At 44.0% G+C, this 18,313-nt stretch overlaps 1 protein-coding gene across 1 annotated transcript; it reads right to left on the reverse strand.

Moving 5' to 3' along the window:
- Positions 1 to 9,924: 9,924 nt before the first annotated feature.
- Positions 9,925 to 11,521, reverse strand: LOC127346842 (UDP-glycosyltransferase 83A1-like). Its single transcript, XM_071819647.1, has 3 exons — positions 11,023 to 11,521; positions 10,367 to 10,911; positions 9,925 to 10,272 (listed from the first exon to the last, which is right to left on the reverse strand). The coding sequence occupies exons 1-3, from the start codon at positions 11,519 to 11,521 to the stop codon at positions 9,925 to 9,927; spliced, it is 1,392 nt and encodes a 463-aa protein (XP_071675748.1).
- Between the last annotated feature and the right edge of the window lie 6,792 nt (positions 11,522 to 18,313).

Here is an 18,313-nt window from a genome sequence, read left to right on the forward strand (position 1 = left end):
CCTTATGACCATGAGATCATGTAAATCACTTATACCAGAAAGGTACTTTGATTACATCAAACACCACTGCGTAAATGGGTGGCTATAAAGGTGGGATTAAGTATCCGGAAAGTATGAGTTGAGGCATATGGATCAACAGTGGGATTTGTCCATCCCGATGACGGATAGATATACTCTGGGCCCTCTCGGTGGAATGTCGTCTAATGTCTTGCAAGCATATGAATGAGTTCATAAGAGACCACATACCACGGTACGAGTAAAGAGTACTTGTCAGGAGACGAGGTTGAACAAGGTATAGAGTGATACCGAAGATCAAACCTCGGACAAGTAAAATATCGCGAGACAAAGGGAATTGGTAATATATGTGTATGGTTCATCCGATCACTAAAGTCATCGTTGAATATGTGGGAGCCATTATGGATCTCCAGATCCCGCTATTGGTTATTGGTCGGAGTGAGTACTCAACCATGTCCGCATAGTTCTCGAACCGTAGGGTGACACACTTAAAGTTGGATGTTGAAATGGTAGTTCTTGAATTATGGAATGGAGTTCGAATATTTGTTCGAAGTCCCGGATGAGATCCCGGACATCACGAGGAGTTCGGAATGGTCGGAGAATAAGATTCATATATAGGATGTCATTTTATGTGAAATAAAATGTCGCGGAAGGTTCTATGGAAGGTTCTAGAAGGTTCTAGAAAAGTCCGGAAGAAACCACCAAGGAAGGTGGAGTCCACAAGGGACTCCACCTCCATGGCCGGCCAGCCCTAGTGGGGTGGAGTCCCAAGTGGACTCCACCATAGGGGGCCGGCCACCCCCCACATGGGAGGTGGGAATCCCACCTTTGGGTGGGAGTCCTAGTTGGGCTAGGTTTGCCCCCTCCTATGGAAGGTTTTGGTTTCGGGTCTTATTCGAAGACTTGGACACCAACACTTGGAATCCACCTATATAATGAGGGGCCAAGGGAGGGGGCCGGCCACCCCAAGACCATAGCTTGGCCGCCCTTGAGTGGCCGGCCACCCTCCCAAACCCTAGCTTTGCTCCTCCACTTCATATTGTCCGGTTTGCTTAGCGAAGCTCCGCCGGACTTCTACACCGCCACCGACACCACGCCGTCGTGCTGTCGGATTCAAGAGGAGCTACTACTTCCGCTGCCCGCTGGAACGGGGAGGTGGACGTCGTCTTCATCAACAACCGAACGTGTGACCGAGTACGGAGGTGCTGCCCGTTCGTGGCGCCGGAACCGATCGTGATCAAGATCTTCTACGCGCTTTTGCAAGCGGCAAGTGATCGTCTACCGCAGCAACAAGAGCCTCATCTTGTAGGCTTTGGAATCTCTTCAAGGGTGAGACTCGATACCCCTCGTTGCTACCGTCTTCTAGATTGCATCTTGGCTTGGATTGCGTGTTCGCGGTAGGAAAATTTTTGTTTTCTATGCAACGTTATCCTACAGTGGTATCAGAGCCGTGTCTATGCATAGATGGTTGCACGAGTAGAACACAATGGTTTGTGGGCGTTGATGCTCTTGTTATCTTTAGTTTGAGTACTTTGCATCTTTATGGCATAGTGGGATGAAGCGGCTCGGACTAACTTTACATGACCGCGTTCATGAGACTTGTTCCTCGTTCGACATGCAACTTGTATTGCATAAGAGGCTTTGCGGGTGTCTGTCTCTCCTACTATAGTAAAGATTCAATTTACTCTTCTATTGAAAACATTAGTATCAACGTTGTGGTTCATGTTCGTAGGTAGATTAGATCTCTCTCGAAAACCCTAAACCACGTAAAATATGCAAACCAAATTAGAGACGTCTAACTTGTTTTTGCAGGGTTTGGTGATGTGATATGGCCATGATATGATGATGAATATGTATGAGATGATCATTATTGTATTGTGGCAACCGGCAGGAGCCTTATGGTTGTCTTTAAATTTCATGTTAAGTAGTATTTCAAAGTAGTTGTAATAGTTGCTACATGGAGGACAAACATGAAGACGGTGCCATTGACCTTGGTGCTACGCCGACGATGATGGAGATCATGCCCGAAGATGATGGAGATCATATCCGTGCTTTGGAGATGAAGATCAAAGGCACAAGAACAAAAGGGCCATATCATATCACATATGAACTGCATGTGATGTTAATCCTTTTTATGCATCTTATTTTGCTTAGATCGCGACGGTAGCATTATAAGATGATCCCTCACTAAAATCTCAAGATAATAAAGTGTTCATCCTTAGTAGCACCGTTATTAAGTCTTATCGTTTCGAAGCATCTCGTGATGATCGGGTGTGATAGATTCGATAAGTACATACAACGGTGCAAGACAGTTTTGCACATGCGGATACTAAGGTGGCCTTGACGAGCCTAGCATGTACAGACATGGTCTCGGAACACGTGATACCGAAAGGTAGAGCATGAATCATATGGTTGATATGATGAACACTATGAGTGTTCGCCATTGAAATCACACCTTTTCTCGTGATGATCGGGTTTAGGTGCGGTGGATTTGGTTCGTGTGATCACTAAGACAATGCGAGGGATATTGTTTTGAGTGGGAGTTCACCTAGGGTTTTAATCATGTTGAATTAAAATTTGAACTCAATTTGTCATAAACTTAGTCTAAACTATTGCAAATATATGTTGTAGAGATGGCGTCCTCAATCAATTTTAATCAGTTCCTAGAGAAAGAGAAACTTAAGAGCAACGGTAGCAACTTCACCGACTGGTTCCGTCATGTGAGGATCTTCCTCTCTGGCGGAAATCTGCAATTTTTGCTTGATGCACCGCTAGGTGACCCTCCTGCAGAAGATGAATCCGATGAAGTAAAAGCTGTTTACGCAACTCGGAAAACTCGGTACTCTCAAGTTCAGTGTGCCATCCTGTGCAGTCTGGAATCCGATCTTCAAAAACGTTTTGAGCACCATGATCCTCATGAGTTGATGAATGAGCTGAAAGCTATATTCGAGACTCATGCGGCGATGGAATGCTATGAAGCATCGAAACATTTCTTCACTGTATGATGGAAGAAGGCAGCTCCGTTAGTGAGCACATGCTCGCCATGACCGGGCATGCGAAGAAACTCGGTGACTTGGGAATAGTGATTCCTAACAGATCGGGGATTAATCGTGTCCTTCAATCACCGCCACCAAGTTACAAGAACTTTGTGATGAACTACAATATGCGTAACATGAACAAGGAGTTAACTGAACTCTTTGGCATGCTAAAAGCTGCTGAGATTGAGATCAAGAAAGAGCACCAAGTGTTGATGGTCAACAAGACCACCAGTTTCAAGAAACAGGGCAAGTCTAAGGGAAAATTCAAGAAGGGTGGCAAGAAAGCTGCCACGCCTCCTATGAAACCTAAGAACGGCCCTAAGCACGATGCCGAGTGCTATTATCGCAAGGAGAAGGGACACCGGAAGCGTAATTGCTCCAAGTATCGGCTGATCTAAAGAGCGGCCTTGTCAAGAAGAAGAAAGAAGGTATATCTGATATACATGTTATAGATGTTTATCTCACTAGTTCTCGTTCTAGTACACTGGGTATTTGATCTTGGTTCGGTTGCTCATATTTGTAACTCAAACAGGAACTAAAGAATAAACGACAACCGCTGAAAGATGAAGTGACGATGCGCGTTGGAAACGGATCCAAGGTCAATGTGATCGCAATCGGGACACTTCCTCTACATCTACCTTCGGGATTAGTTTTAAGCCTAAATAATTGTTATTATGTACTGCGTTGAGCATGAACATTATATCTGGATCTTGTTTAATGCAAGACGGTTATTCATTCAAGTCCGAGAATAATGGTTGTTCTATTTTTATGAATAATATCTTTTATGGTCGAGCACCACAAAAGAATGGCTTATTTCTTAGATCTCGATAGTAGTGATACACATATACATAACATTGATGCTAAGCGAATTAAACTAAATAATAATTCTACTTATATGTGGCAATCGCTGCCTTGGTCATATTGGAGTGAAACGCATGAAGAAACTCCATCTTGATGGATTACTTGAATCACTTGACTTTGAGTCACTTGATAGATGCGAAGCATGTCTAATGGGAAAAATGACAAAGACTCCATTCTCTCAGTATGATGGAGCGAGCCACCGACTTATTGGAAATCATACATACCGATGTATGTGGACCAATGAGCGTAGCATCGCAGTGGTTATCGTTATGTTCTAACCTTCACAGATGATCTGAGTAGATATGGGTATATCTATTTCATGAAACATAAATCCGAAACTTTCGAGAAGTTTAAGGAATTTCAAAGTGAAGTAGAAAATCAACGTAACAAGAAGATCAAATTTCTACGATCTGATCGTGGAGGTGAATATCTGAGTTATGAGTTTGGCATGCATTTAAAGAAATGCGGAATACTTTCACAATTGACACCGCGGAACACCTCAACGAAACGGTGTGTCCGAACGTCGTAATCGAACTCTCTTAGATATGGTTCGTAGTATGATGTCTCTTCGATTTGCCGTTATCATTTTGGAGTTATGCATTAGAGACAGCCGCATTCACTTTAAATAGAGCACCATCAAAATCCGTAGAAACGACACCGTATGAATTATGGTTTAATAAGAAACCTAAGTCATCGTTCTGAAAGTTTGGGGTTGCGAAGCCTATGTAAAGAAGTTACAACCGGACAAGCTGGAACCCAAAGCGGAGAAATGCGTCTTCATAGGTTATCCTAAGGAAACTATAGGATACACTTTCTATCACAGATCCGAAGGCAAAATCTTTGTTGCTAAGAACGGAACCTTTCTTGAGAAAGAATTTCTCACTAAAGAAGTGACTGGAAGAAAAGTAGAACTCGATGAGATTGATGAATCTATACTCGTTGATCAGAGTAGCGCGATCTGGAAGTTGTACTGTACCGCCTACACCGGCAACAGAGGAAGCTAATGATAATGATCATGAAACTTGAACGAGGAAACTACTGAACCTCGCAGATCGACAAGGGAACGTGCCACTCCTGATTGGTATGATCCTTGTCTAAATGTCATGATTGTGGATAACAATGATGAGGACCCTGCAACGTATGAAGAAGCGATGATGAGCCCAGATTCCAACAAATGGCAAGAAGCCATGAAATCCGAAATGGGATCCATGTATGATAACAAAGTATGGACTTTGGTAGACTTACCTGATAGCCGAAAGGCTGTCGAAAATAAATGGATCTTCAAGAGAAAAACAGATCTTGATGGTAATATTACTGTCTATAAAGCTCGACTTGTCGCAAAGGGTTTCCGACAAATTCAAGGAGTTGACTACGATGAGACTTTCTCACCGTAGCGAAGCTGAAATCTGTGAGGATTTTGTTAGCAATAGCTGCATTTTTCGATTATGAGATTTGGCAGATGGATGTCAAAACGGCGTTCCTTAATGGAGACATTGAGGAAGAGTTGTATATGGTACAACCCAAAGGTTTTGTCGATCCTAAAAATGTCGACAAAGTATGCAAACTTCAGCGTTCAATCTATGGACTGAAGCAAGCATCGAGAAGTTGGAACCGACGCTTTGATAAGGTGATCAAAGACTTCGGGTTTATACGAGTGTCATGGAGAGGCCTCGTATTTACAAGAAAGTGAGTGGGAGCTCCGTAGCATTCCTGATATTATATGTAGATGACATATTATTGATCGGGAATGATATAGAACTATTAAGCAGTGTTAAGGGTTATTTGAATAATAGTTTTTCAATGAAAGACCTTGGTGAAGCATCGTATATATTAGGCATCAAGATTTATAGAGATAGATCAAGACGTCTAATAGGGCTATCACAGAGTACATATCTGGACAAGATTCTAAAGAAATTTAGAATGGACGAAAGTAAGAAAGGGTTCTTACCTATGTTACCAGGCAAGGTATTGAGTAAAACTCAAGGACCGGCTACGCGAGAAGAAAGAGAAAGGATGTGTAACATCCCCTATGCCTCAGCAGTAGGATCTATCATGTATGCCATGCTATGTACTAGACCGGATATAGCACATGCTGTTAGTTTGACTAGCAGAGATATCAAAGTGATCCAGGAATGGAACACTGGACAGCGGTCAAGAATATTCTGAAGTACTTGAAAAGAACTAAGGATATGTTTCTTTGTTATGGAGGTGACCAAGAGCTCGTTGTAAACGGTTACACCGATGCAAGTTGGAACACTGATCCTGATGACTCTAAGTCACAATCTGGGTACGTGTTTATATTGAATGGTGCTTTGCGATGGTGGGCAAGCTCGAAGCGGTGCACGGTGGCGAAGTCTTCAACGGAATCGAGTACATAAGCGGCTTCAGAGGCTTCATCAGAAGCGGTATGGATGAAGAGGTTCATTGTAGAGCTCGGTGTGGTTCCGAGTGCATTGGACCCATTAATCATTTACTGTGATAACATGGGTGCCATCGCCAATGCACAAGAGCCAAGGTCACACAAGAGGCTGAAGCATATCAAGCTGCGTTACCACTCGATTCGCGAGTACATCGAAGATGGAGAAGTAAAGATTTGCAAAGTACACACTGATCTGAATGTAGCAGATCCGTTGACTAAAGCTCTCCCTAGGGCAAAGCATGACCAACACCAGAATGCCATGGGTGTTAGGTATATTACAATGTAATCTAGATTATTGACTCTAGTGCAAGTGGGAGACTGAAGGAGATATGCCCTAGAGGCAATAATAAAGTGGTTATTATTTATATCTTTATGTTTATGATAAATGTTTATATATCATGCTAGAATTGTATTAACCGAAACATTAGTACATGTGTGATATGTAGACAAACAAGAAGTCCCTAGTATGCCTCTTAAACTAGCTTGTTGATTAATGGATGATTAGTTTCATAATCATGAACATTGGATGTTATTAATAACAAGGTTATGTCATTGTGTGAATGATGTAATGGACACACCCAATTAAAGCGTAGCATAAGATCTCGTCATTAAGTTATTTGCTATAAGCTTTCGATACATAGTTACCTAGTCCTTATGACCATGAGATCATGTAAATCACTTATACCAGAAAGATACTTTGATTACATCAAACACCACTGCGTAAATGGGTGGCTATAAAGGTGGGATTAAGTATCCGGAAAGTATGAGTTGAGGCATATGGATCAACAGTGGGATTTGTCCATCCCGATGACGGATAGATATACTCACAGGGCCCTCTCGGTGGAATGTCGTCTAATGTCTTGCAAGCATATGAATGAGTTCATAAGAGACCACATACCACGATACGAGTAAAGAGTACTTGTCAGGAGACGAGGTTGAACAAGGTATAGAGTGATACCGAAGATCAAACCTCGGACAAGTAAAATATCGCGAGACAAAGGGAATTGGTAATATATGTGTATGGTTCATCCGATCACTAAAGTCATCGTTGAATATGTGGGAGCCATTATGGATCTCCAGATCCCGCTATTGGTTATTGGTCGGAGTGAGTACTCAACCATGTCCGCATAGTTCTCGAACCGTAGGGTGACACACTTAAAGTTGGATGTTGAAATGGTAGTTCTTGAATTATGGAATGGAGTTCGAATATTTGTTCGGAGTCCCGGATGAGATCCCGGACATCACGAGGAGTTCCGGAATGGTCTGGAGAATAAGATTCATATATAGGATGTCATTTTATGTGAAATAAAATGTCGCGGAAGGTTCTATGGAAGGTTCTAGAAGGTTCTAGAAAAGTCCGGAAGAAACCACCAAGGAAGGTGGAGTCCACAAGGGACTCCACCTCCATGGCCGGCCAGCCCTAGTGGGGGTGGAGTCCCAAGTGGACTCCACCATAGGGGCCGGCCACCCCCACATGGGAGGTGGGAATCCCACCTTTGGGTGGGAGTCCTAGTTGGGCTAGGTTTGCCCCCTCCTATGGAAGGTTTTGGTTTCGGGTCTTATTCGAAGACTTGGACACCAACACTTGGGATCCACCTATATAATGAGGGGCCAAGGGAGGGGGCCGGCCACCCCAAGACCATAGCTTGGCCGCCCCCCTTGAGTGGCCGGCCACCCCCTCCCAAACCCTAGCTTTGCTCCTCCACTTCATATTGTCCGGTTTGCTTAGCGAAGCTCCGCCGGACTTCTACACCGCCACCGACACCACGCCGTCGTGCTGTCGGATTCAAGAGGAGCTACTACTTCCGCTGCCCGCTGGAACGGGGAGGTGGACGTCGTCTTCATCAACAACCGAACGTGTGACCGAGTACGGAGGTGCTGCCCGTTCGTGGCGCCGGAACCGATCGTGATCAAGATCTTCTACGCGCTTTTGCAAGCGGCAAGTGATCGTCTACCGCAGCAACAAGAGCCTCATCTTGTAGGCTTTGGAATCTCTTCAAGGGTGAGACTCGATACCCCCTCGTTGCTACCGTCTTCTAGATTGCATCTTGGCTTGGATTGCGTGTTCGCGGTAGGAAAATTTTTGTTTTCTATGCAACGTTATCCTACATGCATATCCACGGATATCCGGCGGATTTGGGTTTGGAGCGACAACCATGCCCGTGGATACTTTCGTGGGCAGGACGGAGCGAGGCTGGTGGATTTGGGCATGAATCTAGTTTTGGTATATCCGTCCAAACCCGCTCCGCTCCATTGCCATCCTTAGACACATATGAAGATGTTTACACGCTCGGAGGTACCATTGACTACATCTACAACCTCTCCATTAACCTCCGCGATACCACCCAAGATATGACATCAAGTTTTGACCATTGGTCCAACCAATGGAACAATCCACCACTGCAAGGAAGCACAAGATGGGCTTGCAAAATCCTAAGCTTGGGGATGTCTCCAAGTCATAAGTGCGGTGAATTTTATTTGTGTAATAATAAGGTTGTACAAGAGCTCTTTGTGAGCTTTTAAACACTCGTGTTGGACAAGTGCAACTCTTTGTTTTTTATTTGCCTTGTTTTTTAGTTTGTTTTTGTTTGAAGTTTTTATGGCCTGGCCTTGCCACCAATTTTCTATTCTTTATATCCCAATCTACAAAAACAACAAAAATAATTTTCTTTTATCCTTTTTCTTAAAGTGGTTCCATTTGCCTGTTATGATTTTAAATATTTGTAAAGAGGTATAATCTGCGTTTTGAAGAAACAAGTTCATATGGAAGAGGAACCTGAATTTGCAAGTGAAAGGTATGTCTTACAACTCCCACTTCTGAATTTCGAAATGCCATGCTAGTTAGTTGTAATTGTTGAGTTGTTATACTAGTGGGAGTAAGTCTTGATAGTTTAAGATTTTGTGTATTTGTATTAAGTAAGCTTTCACTCTAGTTCTTATAGTTAACCGAATTTTGCCAATAAAATAATTTTGCTAAACAATCGGAACAAAAAGAAGTCTCTAAGTAAAAGGCCTGGGTGATGTTCAATTGTCCTTAGAGTTTAGCCATAGAGTAGCGCGCTGCAAGATTATCTAAGCACCAACTAAGGAGCATCAGCATGCTTTCGGCCGGCCTAGCATATGTAAGATCATGCTTGCACCATTGACACACTACCATTTTCGCAGACAAAATCTCATGATCGCTTGTACTTTTGACGATTGAGAGATGGGGTTTTGCTAATTTCAGTTGCAATTAGTTAACTTAATTTTTTGTCGACGCCAAGACCATTACATTGTTGTGACTCGTGTTAGTTATGAGTTGTATATAGTAATTGAGATTTTATTCAGTAGCACAACTGCAATTTTACTACTTGCACATGGTAATATCTCAAACCGCTAGATTGCTTCATGATTCGTTTTAATCAAGAGTTAGGTTGCAACTCATTCGATGTAGCCGACTGACTCAGTGAACTGAGAACTAGAGGCTGCCGAGAAACAGAGGCTCCCAACCTTTCTCAGTGAACTAGCATACGTGATATAAAAGAGAAACTTGAAGTACACGTATCTCAGAGACTCAGACTGCTATGACAAGCAAAGTGAAATGGCGCAGCCTCACTCCGCTAGAAGACTAACAAATTTCAGGAAATTCTCGTAGGAAGAGCCGCCCTTGCTGAGGCTCCTGCGAGCTGCGTCCCTGAGCATCCTTACCCTCTCCGCAATTCCGTCGTCGTTGATCACCAGTTCCAGTTTACTAATCAACTCCTCCTTCGTTACCACGCCATCTTCGCCGCGCGTCACGGCCAAGCCGGTCATCCAGATGTCGCAAATGTAGCTTCGGTTGGCAAACTGGTCGGCGAAGTACGGCCAACACAGGATCGGCACGCCATTCCTGACCCCCTCCGTCGTCGAGTTCCACCCGCAGTGCGACACGAAGCACGCCAATGCGGGGTGCGCCAGAACCTACAGGGATCGAAATAGATCAGAAACACCATGGTCGACTTGATAGATGACACTTGCAGAGCATGCCGTTTGTACACATGACCAGCGTACGTACCTGCTGCTGGGGGCACCAGCTGACGATCATGCCCTTGCCGGCGACGCGGCTTTGGAAACCGTCGAACCACTCTTTGCTGAGGCCGCCGGTGGTGAAGTCTGGGCGCACCACCCACAGGAACGGCCGGCCGGTGAGCTCCAGTCCCTCGGCGAGCTGTCTGAACTGCCGCGGGTCGAAGATAGTGAAGCTACCGAACGCCACGTACACGACAGAGCTGCAGGACTGTGCGTCGAGCCACTTCAGGCACCCAGTGTCGACCGGCCAGAACTGCCCGACAGGCTTGCGGAGCTCCTGGTCGGCGAAGAGAGGACCGATGGGCACTATGTCAGGGAACAGCTCGAACGCTGTTGTCTCGGCGTCGAGGAATGAGTTGCACACGGTGATCTCCGGGCGGTTGGTCGATTGGGCGTAGCCGTAGAACAGCTTGAAGATTGTCTCCTGCCCCTCGGGTGGGCCGTCGATGCTCCACGGCATGTGCGACGTACAGATGGGCGGCATCTTGTTCTTGGGAGCGATCTCGTACGTACCCTGTACCTTTGGGTAGCCTGCAATTATTTAGGTGTTATCCTCTTTCCTCTGCTATTTTCTCATAAAAGTAGCTATGCTCTGCTGCTTCAAGGGGAAAAATTACGTGCAGAACGATGGATCTTTCATACCCTTGTCGTCAATGAACCCATCCTCTATCATCTGGGTAATCCTGAACGACATTCCGAGGCCAGACGCGGCCCCCGGCCAGATGCCGGCCACCCGAACGCCGAGGTTCTTGGCAATCGGGAAGCAGAACCACATGTTTACGTCGGCGACGAGCCACTTCACACTGGCCGCCCCGGACGCTTCCGTCTCCTTGATCAGCTTCTCCAGGTAGCAGGGCACGCGCCGAAACACCCCGTCGACGAACTTGCAGAGGTCCCGGCGGTCGTCGCCGTCAGCCATGCCGTCCGGTATGGAGACCAAGTGGATCCCGTCCAGCGCGTCGACGCCATCGTCGGTGTTCTTCCGGAGGGCGTCCATGAGAAGCGCGTGGATGAGCTCGGTGCACACGAATGTGACCTCGAAGCCATGGTCGACGAGGCGGTGCGACAGCTCCATGAGCGGGGTCACGTGGCCCTGCGCCGGGAAGGGAAGTACCATGACGTGAGGCTTCGCGCCGGGCATGTTCGAAGCTGCGTTGACGTCTACCGGTCGTGTACTCTGTACTCTCAGTGTGTTGAAGTCAGGGAGGGAGAAACGGAGAGACTGATAAGCGCGCGTTCTTTTGGCATTTTCGCATGCTCTCGTCGTTTCGTAGTTGCCCTGGATCGATCGGACAGGCCGGCTGCCGGCTGTGGCCGGCCCTGCTTTTTTTCTTTCTTTTCTTTAAGACAACCAGCCAATCTCTTATTGATCGTGAATAGCAATTACATGAGTTGTTACACAATGTGGAGTTCCTAACCGTAGATGACGACCAACTCCACCAGCTAAAATGTGCTTAACTAAGTTGTGTGCTTCGTAATTCGAAGCCCTACCTACCTTCATGGAGGAAGCTACATTCTTGAAACTGCGAGCCCCGTGTTTTATCTCAGCTTCAGCTATGACAGATCCATGTCTACTATGGACGATATCAATGAGAGTGTCGACGCAGGTAAGAAATAATAATCTTAGTGATAACCAAGACAAACCTTTTTGGATAAATGAAATATATTAATATCGAAAGATACCAATTACAACCAGTCTATGCAACAACACAATACCTTACTGATAGTACGGATGCACACAACTAAAAAGGAAAAGAAAACTAAGAAAAAAAATCCCGCTACGGTATTCAAGCCCTAGGAACAATAGTACATCCACTATCAAGACAACACAGACTCTTCAAAAGCGACGCCTCCAAGAAAAGAACAGTACACAAGCGCCGCCATCGCCCGATCAAAAGATCTTAGGTTTTCACTTTGAAGTCTCACTCTCAAAACAATGTTTGTCATTGTAAAACACAACCAATTAAGACCATACCTTGGATTTTTGCCCTGAAAGGTAAGACTCTGAACTTCACTTGTGTTGTCGTCCCCACTTTCATACTGCTATTTTGAAACCCAGAATACCAAGCAAATATCTCAACATCATAGAGACTCGAACCTCCATCGCTATTCCACGAGACCGGTCTTCATGATATTCTCCGCCTCTGATTTCACCATGGACTAAAATTTCATTATGATGGTAACACAGAACAGAGCTTTGCGTCGCTCCCTGTAGAACCAAACGTTCGGAATAAAAGCATGTGTGCGCGCGATCGAATACCACCCAATCCAGCAAACTCTATGCATAAGGTGCACTGTTACATTTACCTGCGGAGCCTTCCAAAACTCAACACTCCATCCAAATCCAGAGGATATGCATAAAGTAGATCTTTGTCTTAGCGTGAGAGGAACCCTAGGACCGCCACATTTATTCATCCCATGCAAGCAGACCCCACGCCACCCGCCGGCACCCTGCTTGATCTTCCACACCGAACCCAACCAGCGGCCATTGGACAACAGCAGGAAAGGCGGTGACAACGCAGGGAAGACCCTCCGTTGAATTTGGCCCTACCACGCAGCAAAGAAGATATGGGTAAGCAGCACAGGAGATCCACCCAAATCAGATCTAGGTTTCATCAAGACACCACCCGTCCCAGCCCTGCATATGTCGCCGGCCATGGCGCCGCCGGAGACGGGCTGCACCATCACCCTGACGCAGTGCCGCTGCCCTAGTCGCAGATCGTCGACTCGCAGACTCTCGCCACCCCAGCAACTCCAGCGGCAGACTCTGTATTCCCCCATCCCAAATCTCCTGCAGCGACGAGGGGAGCTGCCACAACCGCGGCGAGGGGATCCAACAGCAGTGGCGGCGAGGGGATCCAATGATTGGGTGTTGCTCGCGGCGGCGGGTGCCCCTGGTGCCTCCCTAGGTAGAGACACGAGGGGGTTTGGGAGCTTTGGCCTCGGATCATATCGTGAGATATATGATCCCTCACTAAGATTGAAAATCTTAGTGCTCATGCTTAATGGTTGTGTGCATCCCTAGTTGGTGCAGTGGCCGGGAAGTGAAATTCTCCCAATTCTTTAAAAGGGGAAGTGAGCCTAACTCAAATGGTTGGGGGTGGACGTACAAACTCAGCACCTGAGTTCAAATCCTCACGAACGAAAATTTAGGTTCCTATTTATACTTGAGACCCGGGCTGGACATCTCATGCAATTTATTTTGAGCACTGTGCTTTAATCTTCACCAAGACAACCGTGTTGTTGGATAACCATTTTCGACATCCAAATCCATACCCACCTCATTTTTGTAGGGTAAGGATTAGCAAAAATTGACCATTCTGCTTTCGAGATGAGGAGGGTAACTATTTATTCAATTATTCTCAACTTATCAATTGTTTTCATTAATCTTGGTTAGAGTTTGAGTAAAGCAAGTTAGTTTGTCGGGCCAAACAAGAAGGGCCACAGTATGCTCGTTGTCCTCACGGTCGCCTTCGTGGCTTCGTGCTCCTCATTGGTTAATTAGCGTCCATATACTGATCGCCAGTATGCTCTTCGTCGTTGCCGACTAAGGCCGGTGCCAATGCATCACCCCACTATAGCCTCGCCACGTCAGCTTTTACCTTCACTCTCACCCCACGGTGTCAATGCACGGGCTATAGTGCCAGCTCTCATTTCTCTCTCCTCCCTACCGCCTCCCTACCGCCTCCCTACCGCCCCCACTAGCACCGCTATCGCCTCCCTCTCGCCCCGCTCTCGCCTCCAACGCGGGCTATAGGCGGGCGGTACCGCGCCCTACCACCGGGCGGTGGAACCACCGCCCGCCGCTACCGTCTCGCCCGCCTCTCGCCTCGCTCTCGCCCCGACGCGGGCGGTACCGCCCCGCCTCCAGCCCGCGTTGGCACCAGCCTAAGGCTATGTATGCCTCCCCACCGAGGCTAGCCCAGGGGGGAGGCGGCCGCCCTTAGCCCCCACGACCCAGGGGCCCCAAATCTTAGCTAGATACACATAGATACCGGCGGAGGAACTCAACGGCAGCACCATTGGAGCAGGTATCGGAGTTCTCTGGAGCGGTTGGAGAAGACTAGGACGAAAACTGGAATCTACAAATCCTTTTCCTTTTTTTTAGACGGGCAAATCCACTAATCGTGGTGCTATATACCGACCATGTCGGTGCCTACTCGGTTTCAAAAAAATCAGATTCGAATTTTTTGCTCAAATTTTGAAAATATATAGATTCAAAATCAGTTTGAATTTTGAAAAATATCAAAATTTCAAAAATGTTCCAATATGAAATTTTGTTCAAATTTTAAAATGTTCAATTTTTTAAAAAATGTTTCAATATTAAAATTTGTTCAAACTAAAAAAATATAAAAAATTCAAAAATTGTCCAAGTTCAAAAAAATTCAGATCTAGTAAATGTTCACATCTCGAGAAAATATTCAAATATTTATGTTTTAAAAAATAATTAGATTTTCTAAAACAGAAAAGAAACAACTGAAAAAGGGGGAAAAGGTAAAAGGAGATAATACCTGATTCCTAGGCCGCGGCCCAGCTAGCCGCCCGGGCACGCAGGGGTGTGTGGCACCCGCACACTGCCGGGATTGGCAAATCCTATATGCCGACCAGATCGGTGGCTACCACGCGCAGCACACCCCCGCTCGCGCGGTATGGGCCGGCCTGGTCGGCCCATTTCGTGTTATTTTCTGTTTTCTGCTTTATTTTTTCTGTTTTCCTTTTTTTGCTGTTTCTTTTTTTCTGTTTCTGTTTCTTTTTTTCTGTTTCTGTTTCTTTTATTTTTATTTTTTTTCGTTCACAAGATTTAATTTAAAAATTTAAATATATGTAAAATGTTCTATCTCAAATATTTGAGAAAAATTCAAATTTGAAAATTTATTTAAGTATAAAAATTGTTCAAATACAAAAATTGTTCAAGTATAAAATTTGTTCAAATTCGAAAATTGTTCAAGTATAAAAATTGTTCAAATAAGAAAATTGATTAAATACGATTTTTTTTCAAATTCGAAATTGTTTAAATATAAAAATAGTTTGAATTCAAAAATTGTTTAAATTTAAAAATGTTCAAATTCAAAAATTGTTCATATATAAAATATAATAAATTTTGGAATTTTGTTTCAATTTAAAATTTGTTTCGATTTAAAAATTGTTCCAATCTGAAAAATATTCAAATTTTGAAAATATTTAAATTTCGGGGAAAACTAAAAATAATTTAAAAAAACGGATCGAAAAAGAATCATCTTTTGAAAATTGTAAAAAAATAGATCAGGAAAAACAAAAAAAGCAAAATTTATTTTATACTGAACAGTTGAATTTAAACGGAACAAAAGAAACAGTCCAGAATGGTCAAAGAACGAAACGGTACGATCATGTTAATGGGCTGAGCCCATATACGTCCGGGGGTGTGCCGTGCGGCCACTTCCACCAACCAGCTCGGTGCATAGCACCTCCCGCCGGGATTCCCTATACCGCGCTCAGCAGCGTGCCGGAGCGACGCATCGCCTGAATGCGATGCCGGGTAGGCCGGCCTATTAGGGCATGTACAATAGTGATATCTTCGCAGTGCCACTTAGGATAAACGCTGAGGTGGAGGAAAGAGAAAGATAAAAAAAGACTTTGCCTTCTTTTAGCTAAGAGATCATCTCTTAGCATAATCTCTCACACCATAAATTTAGGACGTCTCGTTACGAAAGATAAGACTAAAAAACAACCCATTGTAGATCATATTTTATTGTTATATCTAACTTACGTGGCAGGATTAAGATAAGACAGTCTTATCAACCATTGCACATGCCCTTAGTTTGTCTGTTCGCTAAAAATAACTGCCTCGTTTTTTCGTTATGCACAGCATCCGATATCTAGCTCCTTGATTGCAACTTCGATCCATGACAGCACATAGCGTAGTTCGAACTCCAAACATCAGAATTCGAAACCATTTTCTCGAATATGAACATATTTTGATTTTGAGCAAAATTCGTATCTGAACAAAAATTTATTTCAAGCAAAATTTGATTTTGAGAAAATTTTGTATTTGAACAAAAAATATTTCGAGCAAATCTGAATTTGAACAAATTTTCAATCTGAACAAAAAAATATTTCGAGCAAATTTCAAATCATAATTTTTTTATTTTGAGCGAATTTTCAATTTCAACGAAATTTGAATCGGAGCAAATTTTATATATGAATAATTTTTAGTTTCAACATTTTTAAATGACCTTTAAAAAAATCGGCCCAATGTAATAACCCAGAACATAGGAACAACGAAGGGTAGATTTAGAAATGGGATGTGCATTTCATCGCAAAACGGGGGAAATTTTCGCGCCTTATTGCAACTAAACCTAAGAGGGATCGAGGTTCTCTCTCATTTTGCACTTAGGGTTAGGCAATGTGAGTTAGGGAAATTTTGACATGATCTCTTTTGTAACTTGTTACTTTGGGGAATGTTTGCATTTGATAAGTGTTAAACAATTAACTATAAACATCACACCATATAAACATTGAATTTAGAATTCAAACACAAGATATAAAATTTAAATCACTTTGAATTTCAAAGTGAATATCAAATAATATTTCATCAAGAATATAAACATTATATAATACAAAGCTCATAAACCAAAACTTGAGCTTTATTGATCATCAACACAGAATACATAGTCTTTACAATATTTTTGATACAAGAATTGATGTATAATAATAAACAGAAATGAAAAAGGAAAATTACAAGATTTTCCTAAACTAAAACCTAGACTAAATGCTTGAAGGACATCTTCTGGTCATACTCAACTTCAAAACCTGCAAAACAAATCACAAGTGCTAGACAGGATATTAAGTGTTAGAAATTCAGTTTGGACATAGTGAAAAACATCACAGAAATTCAGTTTGGACAGTGAACACTGTCACTGCACACTTGTGCTTGTCCAAAACCTAGACAAAGACAGGATAGGATCAGGCGGACCAAACCCGAGCAGCCACAGAGGGCTCAAGTTTCACCATAGCAAGGCTGTTGCTAGGCAAGCAACGACAAGGCAAGGTAAAGGATGAGTCATAAAGTAAATGAGCACGTGTGTCATGGCCAGGGATGAAGTAGAGGCCATATAAATAGCACACAAACCCTAGAACCATGTCGATCGACCACATTTGCAAATCATCGGAGTAAGGGTGAAGCAAGAACAAGCACGGTTCATCCAAAGTTCATAACCAAGAACAGAAACCAACACAACCAACTTAGCCACCAGGAATCATGGTGACCTGAGAAGATCAACCAGAGATTGGAGGTGAAGGGCTGAGTACAGAAACCCCAAGTCTGCATCAACCAAATATTTCACACTAGGAGCTGGAACAAGGTATACCAAATACCTGGACAGATCCAATGGATCTGATCCATCACATATGCATGAAATAAGCATGGGATGAGCAGATGCTCATATGGGTAGATCATCACTTGGTTTTCACCAAGGATTCTTGCCAGGTCAAAAGCTACTAAAAATAGAAAGCATCTAGGTACAGATCTTGTACACGAAACTAGCACACATGCACAGATGCACACCATAGCCAGATCACATGCACGAGATAGCACCGGTAGATGAATTGCAAGGATTAGCAGCTAAGACTACACAGTAAATCCTAAGCTATGAACCATCAGTAAACCCTAGATTTTCATCAGGCAAGCATATTAGCATTCATCTCAAGGATGATTCCCAAATATGCAAGCAAAGGTTGAGTAGCCACAAGATCCAATTATTCTGGTGAGCAACCAATTAGGAGCAAGGCCACTGAGGTCACATCACACTTAGCATCAACTAAAATGAAGCCAAACATAGCACATCATTATCCAGGAATGGATTCAGATTCAATTGCTTGCCAGATAATCATGAACAGCTAAGTCATTTGCAAGCAAATCATTTAAATCATTACTGCATAAGCAGTTCATCATAAT

The sequence above is a fragment of the Lolium perenne genome, chromosome 4 (genome assembly GCF_019359855.2).
Source record: "Lolium perenne isolate Kyuss_39 chromosome 4, Kyuss_2.0, whole genome shotgun sequence".
Classification (NCBI taxonomy): Eukaryota; Viridiplantae; Streptophyta; class Magnoliopsida; order Poales; family Poaceae; genus Lolium; species Lolium perenne.